Source organism: Vipera ursinii, assembly GCF_947247035.1.
Source record: "Vipera ursinii genome assembly, chromosome: 1".
Lineage (NCBI taxonomy): Eukaryota > Metazoa > Chordata > Lepidosauria > Squamata > Viperidae > Vipera > Vipera ursinii.
In genome coordinates this window covers 242,425,461-242,445,265 of record NC_139512.1, presented here as the reverse complement: position 1 = coordinate 242,445,265, position 19,805 = coordinate 242,425,461, and the positions used below count along the sequence as shown (strand labels likewise).

Below are 19,805 nucleotides of genomic sequence, written 5' to 3'. Positions count from 1 at the left end.
GACCAATATTAAGTGTTGTTTCAATGTTTACATACTATGTAGCGTCAGCAGACATTTGGTCATGTGCCTAATTCACAGTAAAGTCTGTTGATTAATGGAAGTCCTTTAGGCAAGCTAACTTGTATAGTTTCTCATCTTTGCAAATATCGTAAAATCATTTAAATTAACTTTTGAGCTAATAGATGATTAAGATTTGGATCATCATAATATATATAGTGTGTGTGTGTGTGTGTGTGTGGTGAATGTGACATATTTAATGCTTGTCTTTGCTAAAATTTGTAAAAATTTGGTCAACTTTGTATAATGTTTACTACAAGAATAATGTGTCTGCTTTGATGAAATTGAATGGAACATCTCCACTGGCATTTGTTATTGAGCTTCTTGTTTTCTAATCTATCCTGTTTTTCATTCCCTTATGTAAGAGTAATGTTCCAAAATAACAAATGAACACTGGATAAAATGGACTGGAGCCCAGGGATACAGAAATAACATCCTGTAGCTAATTAGATTAACAACATGCTATCTTTTTATATGAGCTGCTGGTTGTATATCAACACTGCAGTTCTTTAAGGTAGCAGTTTAACTTGTTCAAAAGATAAGGATGGAAGTAGATTTTCCACTTATACGCACAAAGGACAGCATTACAGATTAAAAAGCTACATTTATTATTTCAATTTTACATCCAGTATCAGATAGTTTTTCTTTCCTCATTTTGATATCTTCCTGCTCAGAAGGTAAGAGATCAGGATAAAAAAAGCAACTACAATATTAATCAGATCAAGTCTTCAGATAACTGAAGTATTGCTTAAAGGGAACAAGAGAAAATATGCCACTATTTAATAATAATGATTGTTTAATAGTGCAGTGCTTCTAGAAATACACTGCTGCCATCCTTCATAGACAGATTACAGCAATCTGAAAAACAATTGCTTTAGTCTTTCAAACTTTTGACAGAATTAAAACAAATTATCTGATTTGTGAATTAAAATCAGTATAAGAATTAAAAACTGCCAGACTAAGAAACATGAAAATATACTGTGGGGGAACTGTGAATTATTCTCATATTTCCTGTACATATTTTGTTGAGGACAAAAGTTTCTTACATGGGGATGGAATGGAAGGGGGAATTGAGACTTCACCAAAATGGAGAAGATTCTAACAATGGCTGTTAGATGAAATAATAATCTCCCTAAGGAATGAGAGAAGATCAATTCTTTGAATAATTTATAAAGAGGATGGACAAAGTATTCAACACACTACAATGAAACTGTCAGGTGACAGTAAAGGCATGTAGTGCAATTTATTAAGTGTTCTTTTAAAAAAATATTTCCAAGGTTAAAATACATAATTAAGAAAATTACAATACAAAAAGAGAGAGCTGTCTTTTTACATTTTTATTACTCTTAATAATACTTATATATGAGAAAGAATATGACCCTTTTAACTCTGACTTAAGTATTAGCCAGCTTACACAAGAGTTCTGTGAAAATATATTTACTCCTTTATGGATTTTCTGAAAGTTTGCATATCTTTCCCTTCAATATTATCAGTGAAACGTAATCTGAGTCCTAATTGTACATTAAGGAAATATGATATGAAAGCAAAGAACACTAGAGTTGGTGCTTGTTCCATTTATATCATAAGCAGAGCTATCCAAAATATAATGTTCTAGTGTTAAAAAGTAGATTCCATCCAGTAGACTCAGTTATCACTACAGCCAGTTTATATTTCAGACAATGAGAACTGATTTGGGACAGCTTAGTCCTATATACAAATATTTGCTGCTCATCAAAGCGATGTCCTTCCTACATTGAAGTTAAGGGGATGATGTATTCTGCTTTCAGCCTTGATAGATCAAAAGGATGGCTTTCTGAATATTAATTATAATTCATGTAGATTTTCTCCCTGTTGATAGCGATAGCACTTAGATTTATATATCGCTCCATCACTTTACAGCACACTCTGAGTGGTTTACAAATGTCAGCATATTGCCCCCCACAATCTGGGTCCTCATTTTACCAATCTCAGAAGAAGGGAAGGTCGAGTCAACCTTCAGGAACGAACTCCTGGCAGTGGGCAGAGTTAACTTGCAATACAGCATATTAACCGCTGCACCATCACAGCTTCATTAATGTATATGCCTTCATTTAAATAAGCAGCAACTTTCCTAGGAAGTTGTGATAATGATTTCATATTTATCATCCTATAATGTTAGCACCTTGCACTGCTGATGCGCATCCGCAGAATCCTTAACTAAAAGAAAACCATAATTATAACTGAAAGATAACCCTTACATTTTATTTTTCCAATTACATTTTAGCATTGTGTTTTGCATTGATAAGTAAAAAAAAGTTTTGTAAATGTTCCTTAACAAAATTATGCATTTCAGTAAATATGGCTCATGAAGTTGCAATAGATCTTGAAATTTTGAAAATTACACTCTGGACTGCCAATTTGCTACTTTTCCATATTTACATTTTGATTCATTTCAGCTAATCTTGAATTTATGACTTTTGGTGCTCAATTTCTTTCTGGATTGCATGGGAGAAATTTTTTGAGAAAACCTACTTTAGTACCTGCTTAAAACAATATTTAAAACAACCAGAACAAGAGAAATCTAATTAAAATGATAATTTCTATAATCTAAAGAAACCTATCGAATAGCAGTAGCAACAACTGTCGTGGACTATTTTGTTTTTGTTTTCTTATACTAAATAAATGCTATTGCTCTTTTCATGGATGGCTTTTTTGCATATGATAATCTGATAAAAGTGAATTTTAGTCATTTCTTCTAAAACTTAGACATTCTAACTAGTAACAGGAATAGGATGGGGATACCATTTTAGCCACAACAAGGATATAGATAGATATAGATATAGATAGATTAAACCAGGGTGGGCAATTAATTTTTCCAAGGAGCCATATGAGAAAACTGGGACTGTTGTGGAAGGCCAAACCAATAGGGCTGTAAAGACACCATTGAAAAAAAAAAGCAGTTGCCTTCAAAATAAAAGCAATCTACATAGGCCAGCCATGGAAGCTAAAGGGCTCAATGTCACCTGGGGGCCGTAAAATGCCCAGGTCTGGATTAAACTCAACTATCATTTTTATTTTCTATGGATGCTTAAAGTCTGAATAAAAGTTTGAGCTCTGAAGATATGGATAAATTTTATAGTTTATATAAAATGTATTTATTGTTACCTGTTTCAGTAGCTGCCTTTCTTTGGAGGATTGGGATTTTTATGGGATAATATGGGATTCCTATGATATCTTCCATATAGGTGTATTTCTAAGTAGGCCTCTAAGTAAAGTCTTTACAAAAGAACTTTGGCCATTGGCCCTGCCTTTTCTTAAATTTGAATCAGTGTTGGATCTCTGCATGACCATTTCCACACATCTTTTAGAAAGAACCATGCATTGACCATTATTAGTAACCGTAATATAACTTGAAAGTCAAATCTCTCATCTTTCAGTAAGGGAGAAATTATTGTAATACTAGAATTCCAGCTAAGAAGTGACTTGTAAATTTAAATTTTTTTACTCTTGTGAGAATAATATATTCATTCCAAACATGTAACTTTTTTTTTGGTAAAGCACCAATTTTTGTAGAAATAATGGTGGGAATTTTGTCCATTCCTAATCAGCTCAAGTTTTGATAAGCCTAATAATTACTTTTCTGGAGATTTCCTTCTGACAAAAAATATGAAGCATAGACTTCAGTATATTACTAGATTTCATAGTACTACTTAAGTTTTAGGTATATTAATGAATATACAGGTAGTCCTTGAGTTACGACTGCAATTGAGCCCAAAGTTATGTTGCTAAGTGAAATATTTGTTAAGTGAATTTGCCCCATTGTATGACCTTTTCTTGCCACATTTGTTAAGTGAATCATTGCAGTTGTTAAGTTAGTAACATGGTTGTTAAGTGAATCTGGATTCGCCATTGACTTTGCTTGTCAGAAGGTTGCAAAAAGGGATCACATGACCCCAGGACATTGCAACAGTTATAAATACAAGAGAGTTCCCAAAAATCTGAATTTTGATCGCATGACCATGGGGATACTTGCAACGTCATGTAAAAAAACGGTCATAGGTCACTTTTTTCAGTGTCGTAACCTTGAATGGTCACTAAATGAACTGTTGTAAATTGAGGACTACCTGCATACATGGGCCAGGTTAGATTACTTTACATATACTTATCAAAACACGTATGATGGCATTAAGGCAGCTTTTAATTAGACATTTTCTTTTTTTTAGGCTTCTCCCAAGGAATGTCGGACTGCTTTATGTTGGAAGTTTAGATAGACCTTTTGCAGAAATTAAGGTAATAACAATTAACTTTGTAAGTTTTTGCCTAGGTTAAGCTATGCTGCTTTGTTAGTTTGTGTGTGTATGTTGTAGCATTCACATGCTCAACGTTTGCAACTTTCTGAGAAATAAGCATCTTATTTTAAAAAATTTTGAGGAAATATTTATACTTTAAAATGGTTAGCTCTTTCTTTACTTTAAGTCCGTTCTTTTCCAGACATTTGGTAGAATTAGTGTATTTGAGTTTGAGATACTAATCTTTTTCACGTGGATTAAATAATCCCAGGTTAATCTCTCTATTAGGAGCCCTGGTGGCGCAGTGGTTAAAATGCAATATTACAGGCTAACTCTGCCAACAGTCTGGAGTTTGATCCTGATGGGGCTCAAGGTTGATTCAGCCGTCCATCCTTCCGGGGTTGGTAAAATGAGGATCCAGATTATTGGGGGCAATATGCAACTAATGCTTCAACATTGTAAAGCGCCCAGGGAGTGCTGTAAAGCAGTACAGGTGGTATATAAGCCTAAACGCTATTGCTATTGCTGTAATTATTGTAGAGAGAATAATAATACTCTCACAAACAGGAAGACAATAGCTGTTTCCACTGTTGCTTCCTAGCATATCTTAGCATATTTTATATTTAAGATATGCTGCCTACAGTTCTAGATGTAATAAAGAGCTATCAAGGTTAGTCCCATTAATAGCCTAGTACTCTATTTATTTATCCAGTCCTCTTTCAAAACTGACTAAATTGCTGGGTATCAATTGGTGTGATGGCAGCAAATCCCATAGTTTAGCTATGCATTGTATAATAAATGTTTAGGTTTTAATGCTTCTGGAGATCAATACATTTTATTTTAAGAAATGGCTCTCAATTTTGAGAGGGAGAAAAACCACTCTAAATTTACAGATAGTCTATGTTTTCCTCTGAGAAAGATTGAAATACAACCCCCCCCCAAATTGTTGTAGCTGTTTTGTTTATGTACATACTCTCTTTCAGGGGTGGTGATCAAATCTCTGTATACATCCCCCAGGGAGATGAGCATAACAAATCAGGTGGTTCTTGACGCGCTTTCTTCTCTCTTCTCCACCCAGATTCTCTTAACCATGTTATGAAAATATTTATTTTTTGTGAAACAAATTCCAATTCTTAAGCACTTATTTCTTTAATAAAGCAACTAGAAGTGTCTATATTTTAAAGGAAACTTCATATGGAGCGCCAAATCTTATCTAAGAGAAAGATTTCACACCAAATGAGAATCCTGTTGAAAGGATAGTGGGATAACCTGGCTGTGATTAAGTCAAAGACAAAATTATATAACATATTAAAAATATAACTCTGGCATGATCATTTAATTTATAGGAAAGTGGATGAAATTTCATGTTAAAAAATCATGCTAAAATAACAAATAATTTCATGTTAAAGTAACAATTCTGCAGGATTTAACTGATGATTTCCATAATAAAATTTGAATGTGAGATAGTTAATAAAAGACATGCTTCATTGTTGCCAACCTTGGCTACTGAAAACATGCCATAATTAGTCTATGGAGATTATGTTTATTCTTTTGGTATACTGCAGCCCAGATGAAAGGATATAAAACTGAGAGCACGTGATTAAATCTATCTCTTATTGTAAAATATTCCTATGGAGGCCGTATTATACCATAGGGAAAGCAGAACTGCTATCTGGTTCTTTGTTAGGAACAGAAACCAGCTCATGCATACTATTACATATAATTATCATAAAATTATGGGCTAGAAATGGAAGAGTTATGCTACTGCATTTTAGACAGCATATTCGTAATAAGCTGTAATAAAATAAGCATTTTGAATTGGATATAAGAATAGGCCTTCCTTGCAATTACAAATGTGTGTTCAATTGAAATACTTTTGAAGCTCAATTTAACAAAGCAAACACATTTTCTGGCAGCTTTAACATGATTGTTTCCAGGGTTGAAATCTCATTTGATTTTTTTTTTTAAAAAAAAACACAACTTGAATAAAGCTAGCTGCTGGGAAGCAAAGCATATTTGAAGAAAACTATTTCAATTAACTGGTTTTCCAGTTTTATGTGAAATAATAAATAGCAGTAAATGTCAAAGTATTCCTGTTTATTTTTTCCATACTTTAGATATGATTTAAATGATTTGTTCGTATGTAGAAATTGTCATTTTAATGAGACATTTTAATTCTATATGCTTTGTATAGGACATTTCACTTAATATATAGAGCAGACCACAGTTAACATCAAGCATATATATAATGAGGGAATTGAAATCTATGTTTGCTCCTTGATAAGCACACCAATTTTATATGGATTTATATGTCACTTTCACTGATTTTTAAGTATAGATTTAAAATGTAATGCAATGGTTTGTCATTAGTTTTCAGGAACACCACAAATGGTAGACTCTAATATTGTGTTAGCAAAGGTTCTACTTTCTGTGGCCCTGCAAATTATTTATAATGTATTTTGCAAGAAACAGGAGTTATTTTCCCTTCCAGCATCTTAGAAGAAGATGCTTCTGTTAGCACACACATAATCAGTCTCTCTCCTCTGTTCCCCCTCAGTAGCAAGCTACAAAACCTAGTGGCATGACACACTGCTGATTTTAGCATGCCATTAAGGGGAAGGGGATGAAAGAAGCCCCCTATATGGTTAAAAGATCTTGAAAAGTATAATTACATTTCAGATATTTGGTCCATGCCTTTCTGTTAGCATCATTGTGTCACCCTTCTCCCTGTAGCCATCAGCTATGAAGTAAATAAGTAGAGTCCTAGCCACCAAAAGAAATGGATTCCCTGCTGTTTTAACAGAAACATTTCATCCATGTTATGCCAACTGGGAGACTGCATTTGACAAAGAGGGGCCTTATGTAGAAACATTGTTTTATTACCTAAAAGGACTTAAAATGATAAAGGACAACATTTTTTTAAATTAAAGAGTAGAACTGAAAGAATGTATTATCTTATACCTCTGAATTGCTCAGTTGCTGTGGCGGTTGAGCTGTTCTTATATGGGGCAGTTTTGCAAAATACTGTATATCTGACAGTTATTTTTAAAATATGTATTTGGGCTATATTATTATGTACACATTTACAGATAAAGAGTCCTTGCCTTTTTTTTGCTTTTTGATTTTCAGAGATCCTTTTTATATATGATTTGAGGGTTTTTTTTCCTGAGAAGGATAAAAATCCATGTTGTGTATTAGAAAAGGTATGCATGAAATAGAAAATGGAATGGAACAGAACAGAACAGAATTCTTTTATTGCCAAGTTTGATTAGACACACAAGGAATTTGTCTCTGATGCATAAGCTCTTAGTGTACATACAAGCAACAAGTGATAAATCATGATCATAATCTTAAAAAATAATCATAATAAATCATAAGATACAAAGTCAGTGATAGTCATAGGATACTAAATAAGCAAACAACATAAATCGTAATAGGATACTAAATAAAGGCAATCAACATAAATCATGAGATACAAACAACAAATTATAAGAAGCTAAGGAAATAATAGGAAAGATGAAAAGATGAGGAGGATAATAGGTAATACAGCTCTACTAGATGGTTTGACATCCTAGAGCATAGACAGTGTTGTAGGAAATAGTTGTTTAGAGTAGTGATGGCATGGAGGAAAAACTGTCGTGTCTAGTTGTTTAGGCATGCAATGCCCTATAGTGTCGTCTTGAGGGAAAGAATTGAAACAGTTTATGTCCAGGATGTGAGGTACTCCAGGATGTGTCTGTAAATATTTTCACAGCCTTCTTTCTGGCCCCTGCAGTATACAGGTCCTCAATGGAAGGCAGGCTGGTTGCAATTGTTTTTTCTGCAGTTCTAACTATCTGCTGAAGTCTGTATCTGACTTGTTTGGTTGCTGTGTCAAACCAGACAGTTATAGAGGTACCAATGACAGACTCAATAATTCATTTGTAGAACTGTATCAGCAGTGGAGTTTGACTGGACCACCAAGTTGAACTAAAATTCCTATTTCAGACCAATTCCAAGAAGGTCTTATGGGGCAAGTACCTCCTTTGCATGGCCTGTGCAACCACTGATCTTCTCAGTACCTTACTTACTATTAAGATAAGATAAGACAAGATAAGTCTTTTTTTTTTACTGTGGGCACAACGGCACACATCAAAAATGAAATTTAGTTGCCCGCTCTCAAAGTGGAACACATACATGACACACACCTAACCATACTATCTACACATATGTATAGACCCACACCCCTACATATACATAACAAATAAATGTTAAATACTGTCCATCTTGAATATATAACCGAAGGAGGAAGCTTGCATACCCAAATGCACCATACCCAACAGGCGTGCCCACCAGTCCTTCCCCTGTGGCTTCCCAGGCCATCCTTTTCTTGCCATGCTTGTATTAAAGGTAATGAAGGAAAGCGTCAGTCTTGCATCAAGAAAAAAATCAATACAAGTAGTTCTCAGTTTACAGCCATTCAGTTAGTGACCATTCGAAGGTTCAATGGCACTGAAAAAGTGACTTATGACTGTTTTTTACACTTATGGAGGAAAGGGAGGAAAGAGCTGAGGGCCTCTTCTAATAAAGTTATCCCCTTGCATTACTGCTAAGTTTGTAAAGCCGCCCTGAGTCTTCGGAGAAGGGCGGGATATAAATGGAATTAAAATAAATAACAAAAATAAAAAATAAATGTCCCTTGAAGGTTAATTAAACAAAAAACAATGCAGTCCATTTCCAAAGATTGCTTGTTCCTGCTTTAATGGGATAAGAAAAGCAGAGAATTCTGGAGGGTCTGCTTTACAAAACAAGAGCAAACTTTTTATTGATGGCTGGTATTGATGAATCTAAGCCGTCCTAATTTTTACAACAATGTTACTTTCTGATATTACTCAACTGTGATTTGTAGGTTGGACCAGTGATTATAGTAGATAGTGATCGCATAAATTATATGGGGGGGGGGAAAGGAATGTTTTCTCCCCCTCCCCTCCTTCCAGCATTTTCAGAATAATTATAGTAACATGTCATTGTTTAAACTGATCAGCACTTTCTGTTAGGAAAATGCATTTAGGTTGTTGTTCTGGCAGATGTTATCATTTTCTGGAAAGATCTTCCAGATTGTTAATGAATGGGCAAGCAAGTACATAGATAGTTAGTTAATCCCACTTAATTGTCACAGTGAAATAGAGCAAGCACATAATTTTCTGCTATTTTAATTCTGTGAACACCATAAGAATGATAAATTATGACACAGCCTTATAGAGAATGCTAATTTGAGAAAGTCATTGACTACAATAAACTTTCTTCTCTTCACTTTTCCTTCTCCAACAAGTGGTTCACTAAAATCTTTCCCTCTTTCAACAGGAAATGGATGGATGGACTTAGCTAGCTAAAGATAAATTTTACTTGGCAGTGATTACCAATTAATATGCATTTTCAATTCATTATGCAGCCTAATGTTTTTTCTGTGTGCAATCATATTCACTCTGGATTAGGATAGGGTATGTGTTCCTGAATGTGACTAGCTGATTCCACAACTGTAAAACATCTGGCTGAGAAATGCTTTTCTGTGACATATATGTGATATGCTATAAAAAAGAATATGGATGAACACATTGGGCAGTTAATCATGCTAATGAAATGGGAATGATTCTAACCTTATTTTGTGGTGGATAATTTATTGGGTGAAACTCCCAACATTTCTCACGATGTCACTTCTGCTAAAAAGATTTAAATCCAACGTCCCACCAGAAATCAATATAGTTGCCACAGTGGTGGTAATATGAATTACTGTTGTGTGTACAGGGAGCTGGGGGGAATGGTGGGGTTAGAAGGAAACCCGTGTGATGATTAGATCTAAATAAATTTAAATTACTACAGAAATGATAATAGTTTACAATTAAGGGGATGGGGGAATTTTTTTGGAAGTGCATTTGAGAATTTGTAAAAAATTTTCAGAACAAAATAATATCTTGCTGCTTCAACAATAGTGTCTTAAGATACTAATTAAGCTGAAATACTTCTGTAGACATGAAGCAGGCACTGAGAATCCTGGTACCCTACTGTAATGAGGATCAATTTACAATCAGTTATGATAAATCCAAAGTTTTCATTTTTTTCTAACAAAGGACAAAAGAACTGGACAATTGGTTCCCATGCATTAGAGCAGGTCAGATGTTTTAATATTTGGGCATAGCATTTCGGGCCTCCAGGAAATTAACAACCCAGGTAAATTATGCCACTTCTACTGCCCAAAAGAGCACACAAACAATAATTAAATTTTATAGGCAATGGGGCATATTACATAATAATATTAATAATATTAATAATATTAATATTAATAATAATAATAATAATAATAATAATAATAATAATAATAATAATAATAATAATAATAATAATAATAATAATTTTATTTATATACCGCCCTTCTCCCGAAGGACTCAGGGCGGTGAACAGGGCAAACATATAAAAATACAAAAATACAAAAGTTAAAAAAGAATTAAACACAATGCCCAAGCTAAAACAATAAATAGATATATTAAAAAACAACAGTAAAATCCCAACCCATCCCCCATCAGGCCAGGCCGGCTTGTTCGAATAAGTGAGTCTTCAGATCGCGTCGGAAGGAGCGAAGGTCGGGCGCCATCCGGAGCTCGACCGGCAACCGATTCCATAAATCCGGAGCGCCCACAGAGAAGGACCTCCCCCTGGGGGCCACCAGACAACATTCTCTGACCGGTGGCACCCTGAGGAGGCCCTCTCTGTGGGAACGCACAGGGCGGAGGGAAATTGATGCCGGCATTCCAGCAGCAGTTAACTTGTTTACAGCTAAAAGAGTTGCCCAACTATTATACGGGATGCAACTTGACCCATACACAAATCCGAGCACTTATGAAGCCATTGAAATTTCCTTAGGACTTTATTCAGTATCCCAGTGCCGTATTGAAGCCTTGAAGCTAATGTACTAAGTATTAAGACTCATGCCTGGTCTTGGATTCTAATCTCAATATTTTGAATCAAGTTACATCCACAGGCCTGATGTTTCTGCTGTTGACAGACAGCTACCAGTCTCATTGTCCCTGTTTCTGTATAGCAGAATTTTGGAGTTGTATTTATCCTGAATCTTTAAGCCGATTAACTCTGGAGAAGGTCAAATTAATAGTAGAAATGAGAATCGGCGACATTGATCATCAAAATGATATCACTATTGAGTGCCCGTGGAAATCTATCGCCAATTATTGGGCAGACCCAAGCCCTTTACTGCAGAGTGTTTATACAATCATCAGCTACTTCTGTTTCTTTTCATTTTTTTCTTTTTGTACTTTGGGCTTTATCTCTTTCTTTCTTTTCTTTATATTAATTCTTGTTAGGTTTTGTCTGCCATTTAAAATTCTTAATAAAATGTACATGAAAAAATAAAGAAATTATTATAAAATATTGCCTTGGGACAAGATTAGACTATTCATTTCCACTCTGCTACAGAAATCGTTTCTCATATAATGAAAACAAGAATAACATGGGTTTTGTTTAGAAAAATAGAACATGTTCAACAACAGAGGTTACCATAGCTACTCCAAAATTTTGCATGGCTTAATAAGGTGCGCAAGATAAAGTACCAAAACAAATAAAATGTTAAGTGGATGCAAGTAATTCTATGACTTGGTGTTAATCTAATTGTAAAATACAGCTTGAAAGATATCTGCATATGGTTTAACTTTTTTTTAATAAAACCAACCCTGGAAGCATTCAGATTATTTTGTTACTAAGACAAGTATATGGCATTTCTGATTCTCAGATGTGTTAAATTATAATTCCCTGCAGTCCCAGTCAGGATATTAATGGAAATGAATATTGGAAGCTACAGTTATCAACATCTGGAGGCCATAGTTTTCCCATCAGTTATTTAGTTTCACACAGATGGAGAGCGGTTTTGTAACTTACACCAGTGGGGAAAATATAATACATTTATCATTGATTTGTGTCTGGTTTATTTGAATTTTTATCATTGTAAATGTGTACAAACTCATAATTTTTGTGACTATAATTATTGTTAATTTGAGGAGAAATAGGATTACAGAAATGTTGGACAATTTTAAAAGTTGATTTTAGTATAAGTTTACTGATTCAAATGACAAGTATAATTTATTTAAAAATCTAAGCTAGTAAATTTTAGGAGCTTATGAAATATATTCTTCTGATTAAATAACACAATATACACAATTTCCTGTGATCTATTTGATATTCTGTTTCTGTATATGTAATTACATCAAGAATAAAACATCTTGTAATTTGAACAGAAATTCTTTGCATTTCTGCATTCTAGGTTTTTCCCCCCTTAAAAAAAATTACATGCCCCATAGGGATGTTATGTATTCAGTTACAATTTCAATCTATATTCATAAATTGAAATTTAACTTCACTGTTTTCTGCTTTTATCATGCTTCTTGTATCTTTGGGGTACATAATATTATGTTTATAGCACGTAATTTGTTACTGAATGATCTGAATTTGAGAAAAAAGTTTCACTTTCTTTTTTCATTTGCAACAAAAAATCTTTATTTTTAAAAACAGGTAACAAAAGACTTGAAGCAATATGATAATAAAATAATAGAATGCAAGTTTGAAAACAACAGCTGGGTATTTATGAGACAAAGGCTAGACAAAAGTTTTCCCAATGCTTACAGTACAGCAATGGGTAAGTGCAATAAATTGGTTCTGTATCTGCATTTTGTTATGAAAGTTTAGCCAGTAAAAATAACTTTTTTTTGCAAAAACTTTAAGATTCATAATTTGAATTTTCTTGGCTGCGCTAAAAATTGGAGTTCAGAACCAGAGTTTGATTCATGCATATTTAAAAATGAAATGTGGACATGGAGTATTCATATCAAGTGGTCTTCTCTTGTCTGACGCTTTACAATTTATTACATAGTTACAAGGCACGCACCAGGTTGTTCATCACAGGATTCAGTACAGTATAGTGCAGATGACACTAAGCTGGCAGGAATAGCCAACACCCCAGAAGACAAGCTCAGAATCCAAAAAGATCTTGACAGGCTTGAACAATGGGCCCTATCCAACAACATGAAATTTAATGTGGAGAAAAACAAGGTTTTATACCTAGGCAGGAAAAACCAGGGGTACAAGTATAAACTAGGCGAAACCTGGCTTAACTGTGTGAGCTCAACCGCTCACACTAACTGTGAGAGGGTCCTTGGAGTTCTATGGACAGTCACTTTGTTGTGATTCAGGGTCAGCCTGTGGGTTCGGCAGTTGGGTCGGATGACTCAGACGAGGAGGAGGAGGGGGGTGTTGAAGAACTTGCTGATGATGGCTTTGAGGCTCCGCAGAGCCCCCAGCCAGGCCCCTCCCACCTGGTGGAGACCCAGCTGTGTGAGCCTGACAGCGTGGATGAAGATGACCCACAGCTGGCCCTGTTCAAGGACGCCCGACGCAGGAGGCAGTCAAGTAGGAGTAAACAGAGGAAGGCAATGGGGCTCCTCGGAAGGAAGCACAGAGAAGCCACGCCCTGAACTCTATATAAGGGGAATGTGTGGGAGGGCTGGTTTGCTGAAGGCAACCGCTTGGATTGTTCCTGCTTCTTAGCTCGTGTTTTATGGTTGGTGTCTTGTCTTGCTCTTGTTTTATGTGCATAAATTTGGCAGGCTTTATTCCAGCCTCTTGCCGTTTGTAAAGGGGTCGTCCCTGCTTTTGTTGCAGGGCCGGTAGCAGGCTGGTACAGAACACACTTAAACATGAGCCAGCAGTGTGTGGCAGCAGCCAAAAAAGCTAATACAATCCTTGGTTGTATAAACAGAGGCATAGAATCAAAATCACATGAAGTATTAGTACCACTTTATAAATCGTTAGTGAGACCACACCTGGAATAGGGCATCCAATTTGGGTCACCATATTACAAAAAAAGATGTTGAGATTTTGGAAAAAGTGCAAAGAAGAACAACTAAAATGATTAAGAGCCTGGAGACAAAAACATATGAAGAACGGTTGGAGAAATTGGGAATGGCCAGTCTAGAGAAAAGCAGGACTAGGGGTGATATGATAGCAGTATTCCACTATTTGAGGGGTTGCCACAAAGAAGAGGGGGTCAGCTTATTTTCTAAAGGACCAGAAGGCAATACAAGAAACAATGGATGGAAACTAATCAAGGAGAGAAATAACCCGGAATTAAGGAGAAACTTCCTGACAGTTAGAACAATTAACCGGTGGAACAGCTTGCCTTCAGAAGTTGTAAGTGCTTTATCACTGAAGATTTTTAAGAAAAGACTAGACAGTGATCTGTCTGAAATGGTATAGGGCAGACATGTCAAACACAAGGCCCGGGGGCCAGATCCGTCTCGTGAAGTGGTTTCATGCAGCCCACGAAGCCATCCTGGAAACAGTGAGAGAACGGCCCCCACTGCCTTGGCCCTGGCCCAGAGACCCTCCTTCTGCCAGAGACCCTCAGATTTGTCCCACTCCTGTCCAGGCCCCCATAGGCACCCTTGATGCAAACGATGTAGAGCTGGCCACGCCCACCCAGTAGGCCATACGCACTCTAGCCACACCCACCCAATAGGCCATACCCTGAGGGCAACCGCAATGCTGATGCGGCCCTCAATGAAATTGAGTTTGACACCCCTGGTATAGGGTCTCCTGATTAAGCAGGGGGTTGGACTAGAAGACCCTTCCAGTTCTATTCTGATTGATTGATTGATTGATTGATTGATTGATTGATTGATTGATCGATCACTCTTAGTAGTAGCGGTCTCAGAGGCTGGACAAGAAGCATCAAAAATTCTGATTTTGAGGGTATGAGGAGTTTTAGGTGTCAGTGTAGAAATTGACCTTTACCAGGAACATTGTGATGAGAAGCTTTTTCTTTTGAGCTAGTTGAACATGGCTGTATATGAATGGGACTTTGAATTTCATTCCATGGATTATGTTGTCATCGTACTCATAGAAGTTTGCAGGGCAATTGGTTTAGATCTACTGGATTTTGAGAATCTCTATTCTCTGTAAGCACAACTGTGAATAAATGTTTTTTCTTGCTCTCACAATGTGTTATTCCCTTCCAGCTGTATGCAACAGTATACAACATCCAGTGACAAAGGAAATCCTTTTTGAATTCATTGAAAAATGCATGGCAGCAACTCCAGGACAACCACGTAAACATCACCTGGATCCTGACACTGAACTAATGCCACCACCACCACCTAAAAGACCTCAGCTGTCATAACAGATCTCTTCAGACCAAAAAAGACAGTAGAATTGTTTAGAATTCTACGAGATAATATGTATGGTGTAAATATCCTGTAAATACTTAAGTGCATTTTTTTTGGAATGCCACACCGTGAACTAAGATTTGTTTTCTACTTGACAAGTTGAACATTGTTTCTAAATTTGAAAAATATTTAATCTAAGGGGTTGGATTAAAAAGATGTGGAATCAGTGGAAGGCTATTGTTTGGTAGCTAACTTTCAAATTTAATATTTTATATCAGCATTCTGGAACTGTGAAGCCATGATAAAAATGTCCCCCCCCCTTTTTTTTTTTTAAAAAAAAAACCCCAAACAAACCAGTATTTCACTAAGTGTGTGAAACTTATTGCCTTGTTTCATTTACTTTAGTTCTTTCTTAGGGTCTTGTTTTAAAAATAATTGAAAATGGTAATGTAATGTTGTTAAATAAAAGTTTACCAGGTTTCACTATTTTTTTAAATACAGCCTTTTATATTAAAGACATTACAAGGTCTTATATAAAAATTGTGTTGGATGTGCACTGAGTGTTTTTTTGTTCCAGCTTGAAATAAACATTTGCTGAATTTGTTTTAAAACTAGATTCTGCATTAGGACCAAACATAAACAGTCCTTGGTATAAAAACTATTTCCCATTTCTGTACAAATGATATACAAGTTATATCAAAATGTATATCATTTGAGATTCATGAAGATTAGCCATTTTAACAATATAATGTTAGTTTCTAGAAAGAGATGATAGAAGAAAAGCCAGAAAATATGTTGGTGATATATAAAAGTGGCATTTAGTCTCAGTTCCAGGAAGAAAGGCCATTAGAACAGTTGATATAAAAGAAAATATTTTCATGAAGGAAGATAGAATGATAAGCGCAATTCAGTTTTAGTTCAGATGTTCAGTTTTCAAAGCAAGAGTCAGTTCAGCTGATTGCCAACATCATTCACAATCTGGGGTTTTAATTTTCTGGTTTAAAATAAATCATGATTAGCTGAAGCACAATTATGTTTTATTCTGTCCCTAAAGCATTTCATTGATATGGAGGACAAAGATGTGTTTAAAATGGAGAAATATTTGTAAGGGTAAACATTTTCACAACTTGACTGTAAAAGAAACCAGCTGGCATTTTAGCAGTATTTATGTATCGATCACAACTATTTAATCAACCTCTAAGATGAATAAATTTGTTAGTAATATAGTGGTAGCCAAACAGAATATTTTAGAAACATTTAGTGTATATTTTTAAAGTTTAATATTTTTCTTGAGTCTAGTATATGGAAATGCAGTTTGTGCTTTGTTCAGTGCCCATTTTGGGTCTATAAAAATATTTATCTTTCAGGCACTGAAGGAAAAAAAATGTGGTTAATTATTTTATGCAATTAAAATGCTAAATATATTGTTTTAGTGTGCAGAATAAGGTGAGATTGGTGGAGGAAACTAAAAACAACAATAAAAGGTTTATCTAGATATATTCAAAATAAAAGGAAGAGAAAAGATTCAGTATACTAAATGCTGAATGAAAACAACAGAATGCTAATATGTAGGAAAAATTGGAATTACACAACTCCTATTTGGAGCAATCTGTTTTGAGAAAATGAAATATGTTCCACCAGGCAATTTGAACAAGAGGCTGAAAGTTTCCAAAATTGCTTATTTAGTTTGAATTAGATTCAATTTCCAGACTACATAAATCCTAGTGCCCTTCCTGTCTTAAGGTACTGAAGGATGAGGTGATCAAACCTGCATGTTATCTTCTGTGAAAAATCTTGGCCCTGTCTTTAAAAAGTTGGGTACAGGGATTTACAGAGAAGCCAGTCTATCATCAACACCTGCAAAAATTCCAGGACAGATCACAACTCTAAAAAACTTGAAAACCCTGCAGTGATTTTCAGTAGTTAGCCAGATAAAGGAAAAACAAAACTTAAGCAGTCAAATTATACTTCATTTTTGGCTGGGGAAATGGAGATGAGGGCCCCTATAGTTGGCAATGAGTAAAATCTGCTGGGACTCTTTTGGATGTGGTAAGTTCCTTAACAGATCATAGCAGTGCTGCAGACAAATTGAAATGAAGTATCAACTAAGGCTTGTTCTGTTTTAACTTTTTTTTGTATTAAATACTTGAATGAAGAAGTGGAAAGAATGCTTATCATTTTTATAAAAGACACAAAATTGGATAGGATACCTAATACCTGAGAAGGCAAAAATGCTATTGATGCGTTAAAAAAATGGGATGAAAGTAATAAAATGAAGTATAACTGAAATAATGAAAATATATACATTTAGAAAACAATAGTCAAATTCATAGGCATAAAACGAGATAACTATCTTGGCTATAGTATTGGGGAAGAGCTTGTAATTGTAGTTGATTACAATATGAATCAGTGTATGGTGGCTGCAGAAAAGGCAAAGAGAATCAAGACGGCTTAAATAATTGGAAGTCATATTTTCACTTATCTTTGCAATGGTCAGATCCAACCTTGAGTATTCCATCTCCTCCTGTGCAAATACTTTAACAAAGATTCTGACAGGCTGGAACCAACCGAATGAAGAGCCAACAAGGATGACAAGAGAACAAGCTTGAAGGAATTGGAAATGTTTTACCCCAAGAAGAGAAAACTGAATGGAAATATAACATTTTTCAAATACCTGAAAAAATGTTACATAGGAAAAGATAAAAAATCTGTGTTATTACCCCAGAATGCAGAATACAAGGTAATGGTTTTAAGTTCCAGGAATGAAGATTCCAGTTAAACCTAACAGTAAAAGACGTTTGTCAATAGAACTATAGGGGCTCCCTTTAATAGGTAGAGGCTAGTGAGCCATCAGACATTTTAAAATGGATTCTTCTAGTGAGCTGGGGATTGAACTTGATAGCCACATAGGATCCTTTCAACTCTATTCAAACTCTTTAGCATAGACGATTCAGGCAAATTGCATAGCTTTTCTCCAGTGATCCTTTAGTAGATGTGAAAAGCTAGGCATATACAGTTAGCATAAAGAAAGTAGTATCTTTGAGCTCCTATCTTCCGAGTCCATGGAAGAATGGACAAGCTCAGTTCTAGAACAACACGTGAGATTATCAACAAGATAACTGGACCAATGTCTTACCTTTTGCAGAGGTTGCTTATAACAATGCTGTGCACATTAGCACTGGCTTCACCTCTTTCAGAGTGGCCACTGGGCAAGACTTTAACCTAATGGCTAAGCTACCAGACAACGAGCCCACCATTGTCTCATGGAAGGAATGGATTGACCAGTTGAAAAATACAGTCGCTCACAAAGCCTTAGATGAAGCCAGAGCAGCGTAGAAGTTACAGGCAGTTTTCTTAGTAGAAGCACAGAATTACAGTAGATGGATTCCCTAAAAGTCAAAGCTCTAGTAATTAAAAAGGTTGGCTGTGTCTTCTCTCTCCTCTCTCCTTCTCCTCCTCTCCCTCCCCCTCCTCACCTGTCACACAGAATGCCATCAAGTTCCTGCAGAACCATGTTCTAATGGGCAGAAATCCTCAAATATAATAGAAATGGGAACTTTTCAAAAACAAAATGGTGCCAATGCACCTGAAACTCTTCCAAAGGGATTAAAATTACTATAGGGAAAAGTTTTCATTTTACTAAGTACTATTTTCTTAGTTTTCTGGGAGAATTCTGCAAGATTCTCTTCAAACAAGTATGAAGAGACCAAACAAAAAAACACCCACGAGGAAATATAGCTTTCAGGTTATTTTTCATTGGGAATCTCCTAATTGAGTCTTGAAACTAAGAAACAAAACTCCATAACTATATATGTTACAAAAAAGGCCTTGTCGTCAAGAAGGAAATCAGCATAGAACTCATCTGAATGGCCAGGGATTGTCACTCAAAGGGGGAAAGTAAGTTTTTGATACATTATCAAAATGTGCACTCCAGAAGAACATGTATAATCAATTCAAACTCTTCTGTGTCACATGGACAAAGAAAAGAGCATCACAGGACATTACAATATGGTAGTAAGGCCCCCTGGTATTTTTGGTATAACATTGTATGAAGGCACAGTGTTCCAATTGTACCTTCAATTAAATATTGAATTTAATTTCCAGTTAAATATTAGTTAATTCAATGTCTTGAAGAAATGGGCAATTGGTTCAGATTGTGCTATAACTCAATTTCTAGGAGCCACTGGACATGACCTGGCTGGGATGAGCAAAGGCTATATAAAATACTGAGGGACAGGCCACTTGAAATAATTTATTACTTTAGGGACTTCTTCTAGGT

At 35.4% G+C, this 19,805-nt stretch overlaps 1 protein-coding gene across 4 annotated transcripts in view; it reads left to right on the top strand.

Moving 5' to 3' along the window:
* The window catches only part of RNGTT (RNA guanylyltransferase and 5'-phosphatase), a 135,789-nt gene extending 119,777 nt beyond the window's left edge, over positions 1-16,012 (top strand). For 3 of the 4 annotated variants that reach the window (XM_083373634.1, XM_083373633.1, XM_083373632.1), the window contains 3 exons: positions 4,260-4,326; positions 12,879-13,002; positions 15,380-16,012. In XM_083373634.1, coding sequence (XP_083229760.1) covers positions 4,260-4,326; positions 12,879-13,002; positions 15,380-15,540 — 352 coding nt within the window. In that variant the 3' untranslated portion in view covers positions 15,541-16,012. The remainder of the gene's footprint in view (positions 1-4,259; positions 4,327-12,878; positions 13,003-15,379) is intronic. The other variant, XM_083373635.1, reaches the window with a different exon arrangement.
* Positions 16,013-19,805: the final 3,793 nt, after the last annotated feature.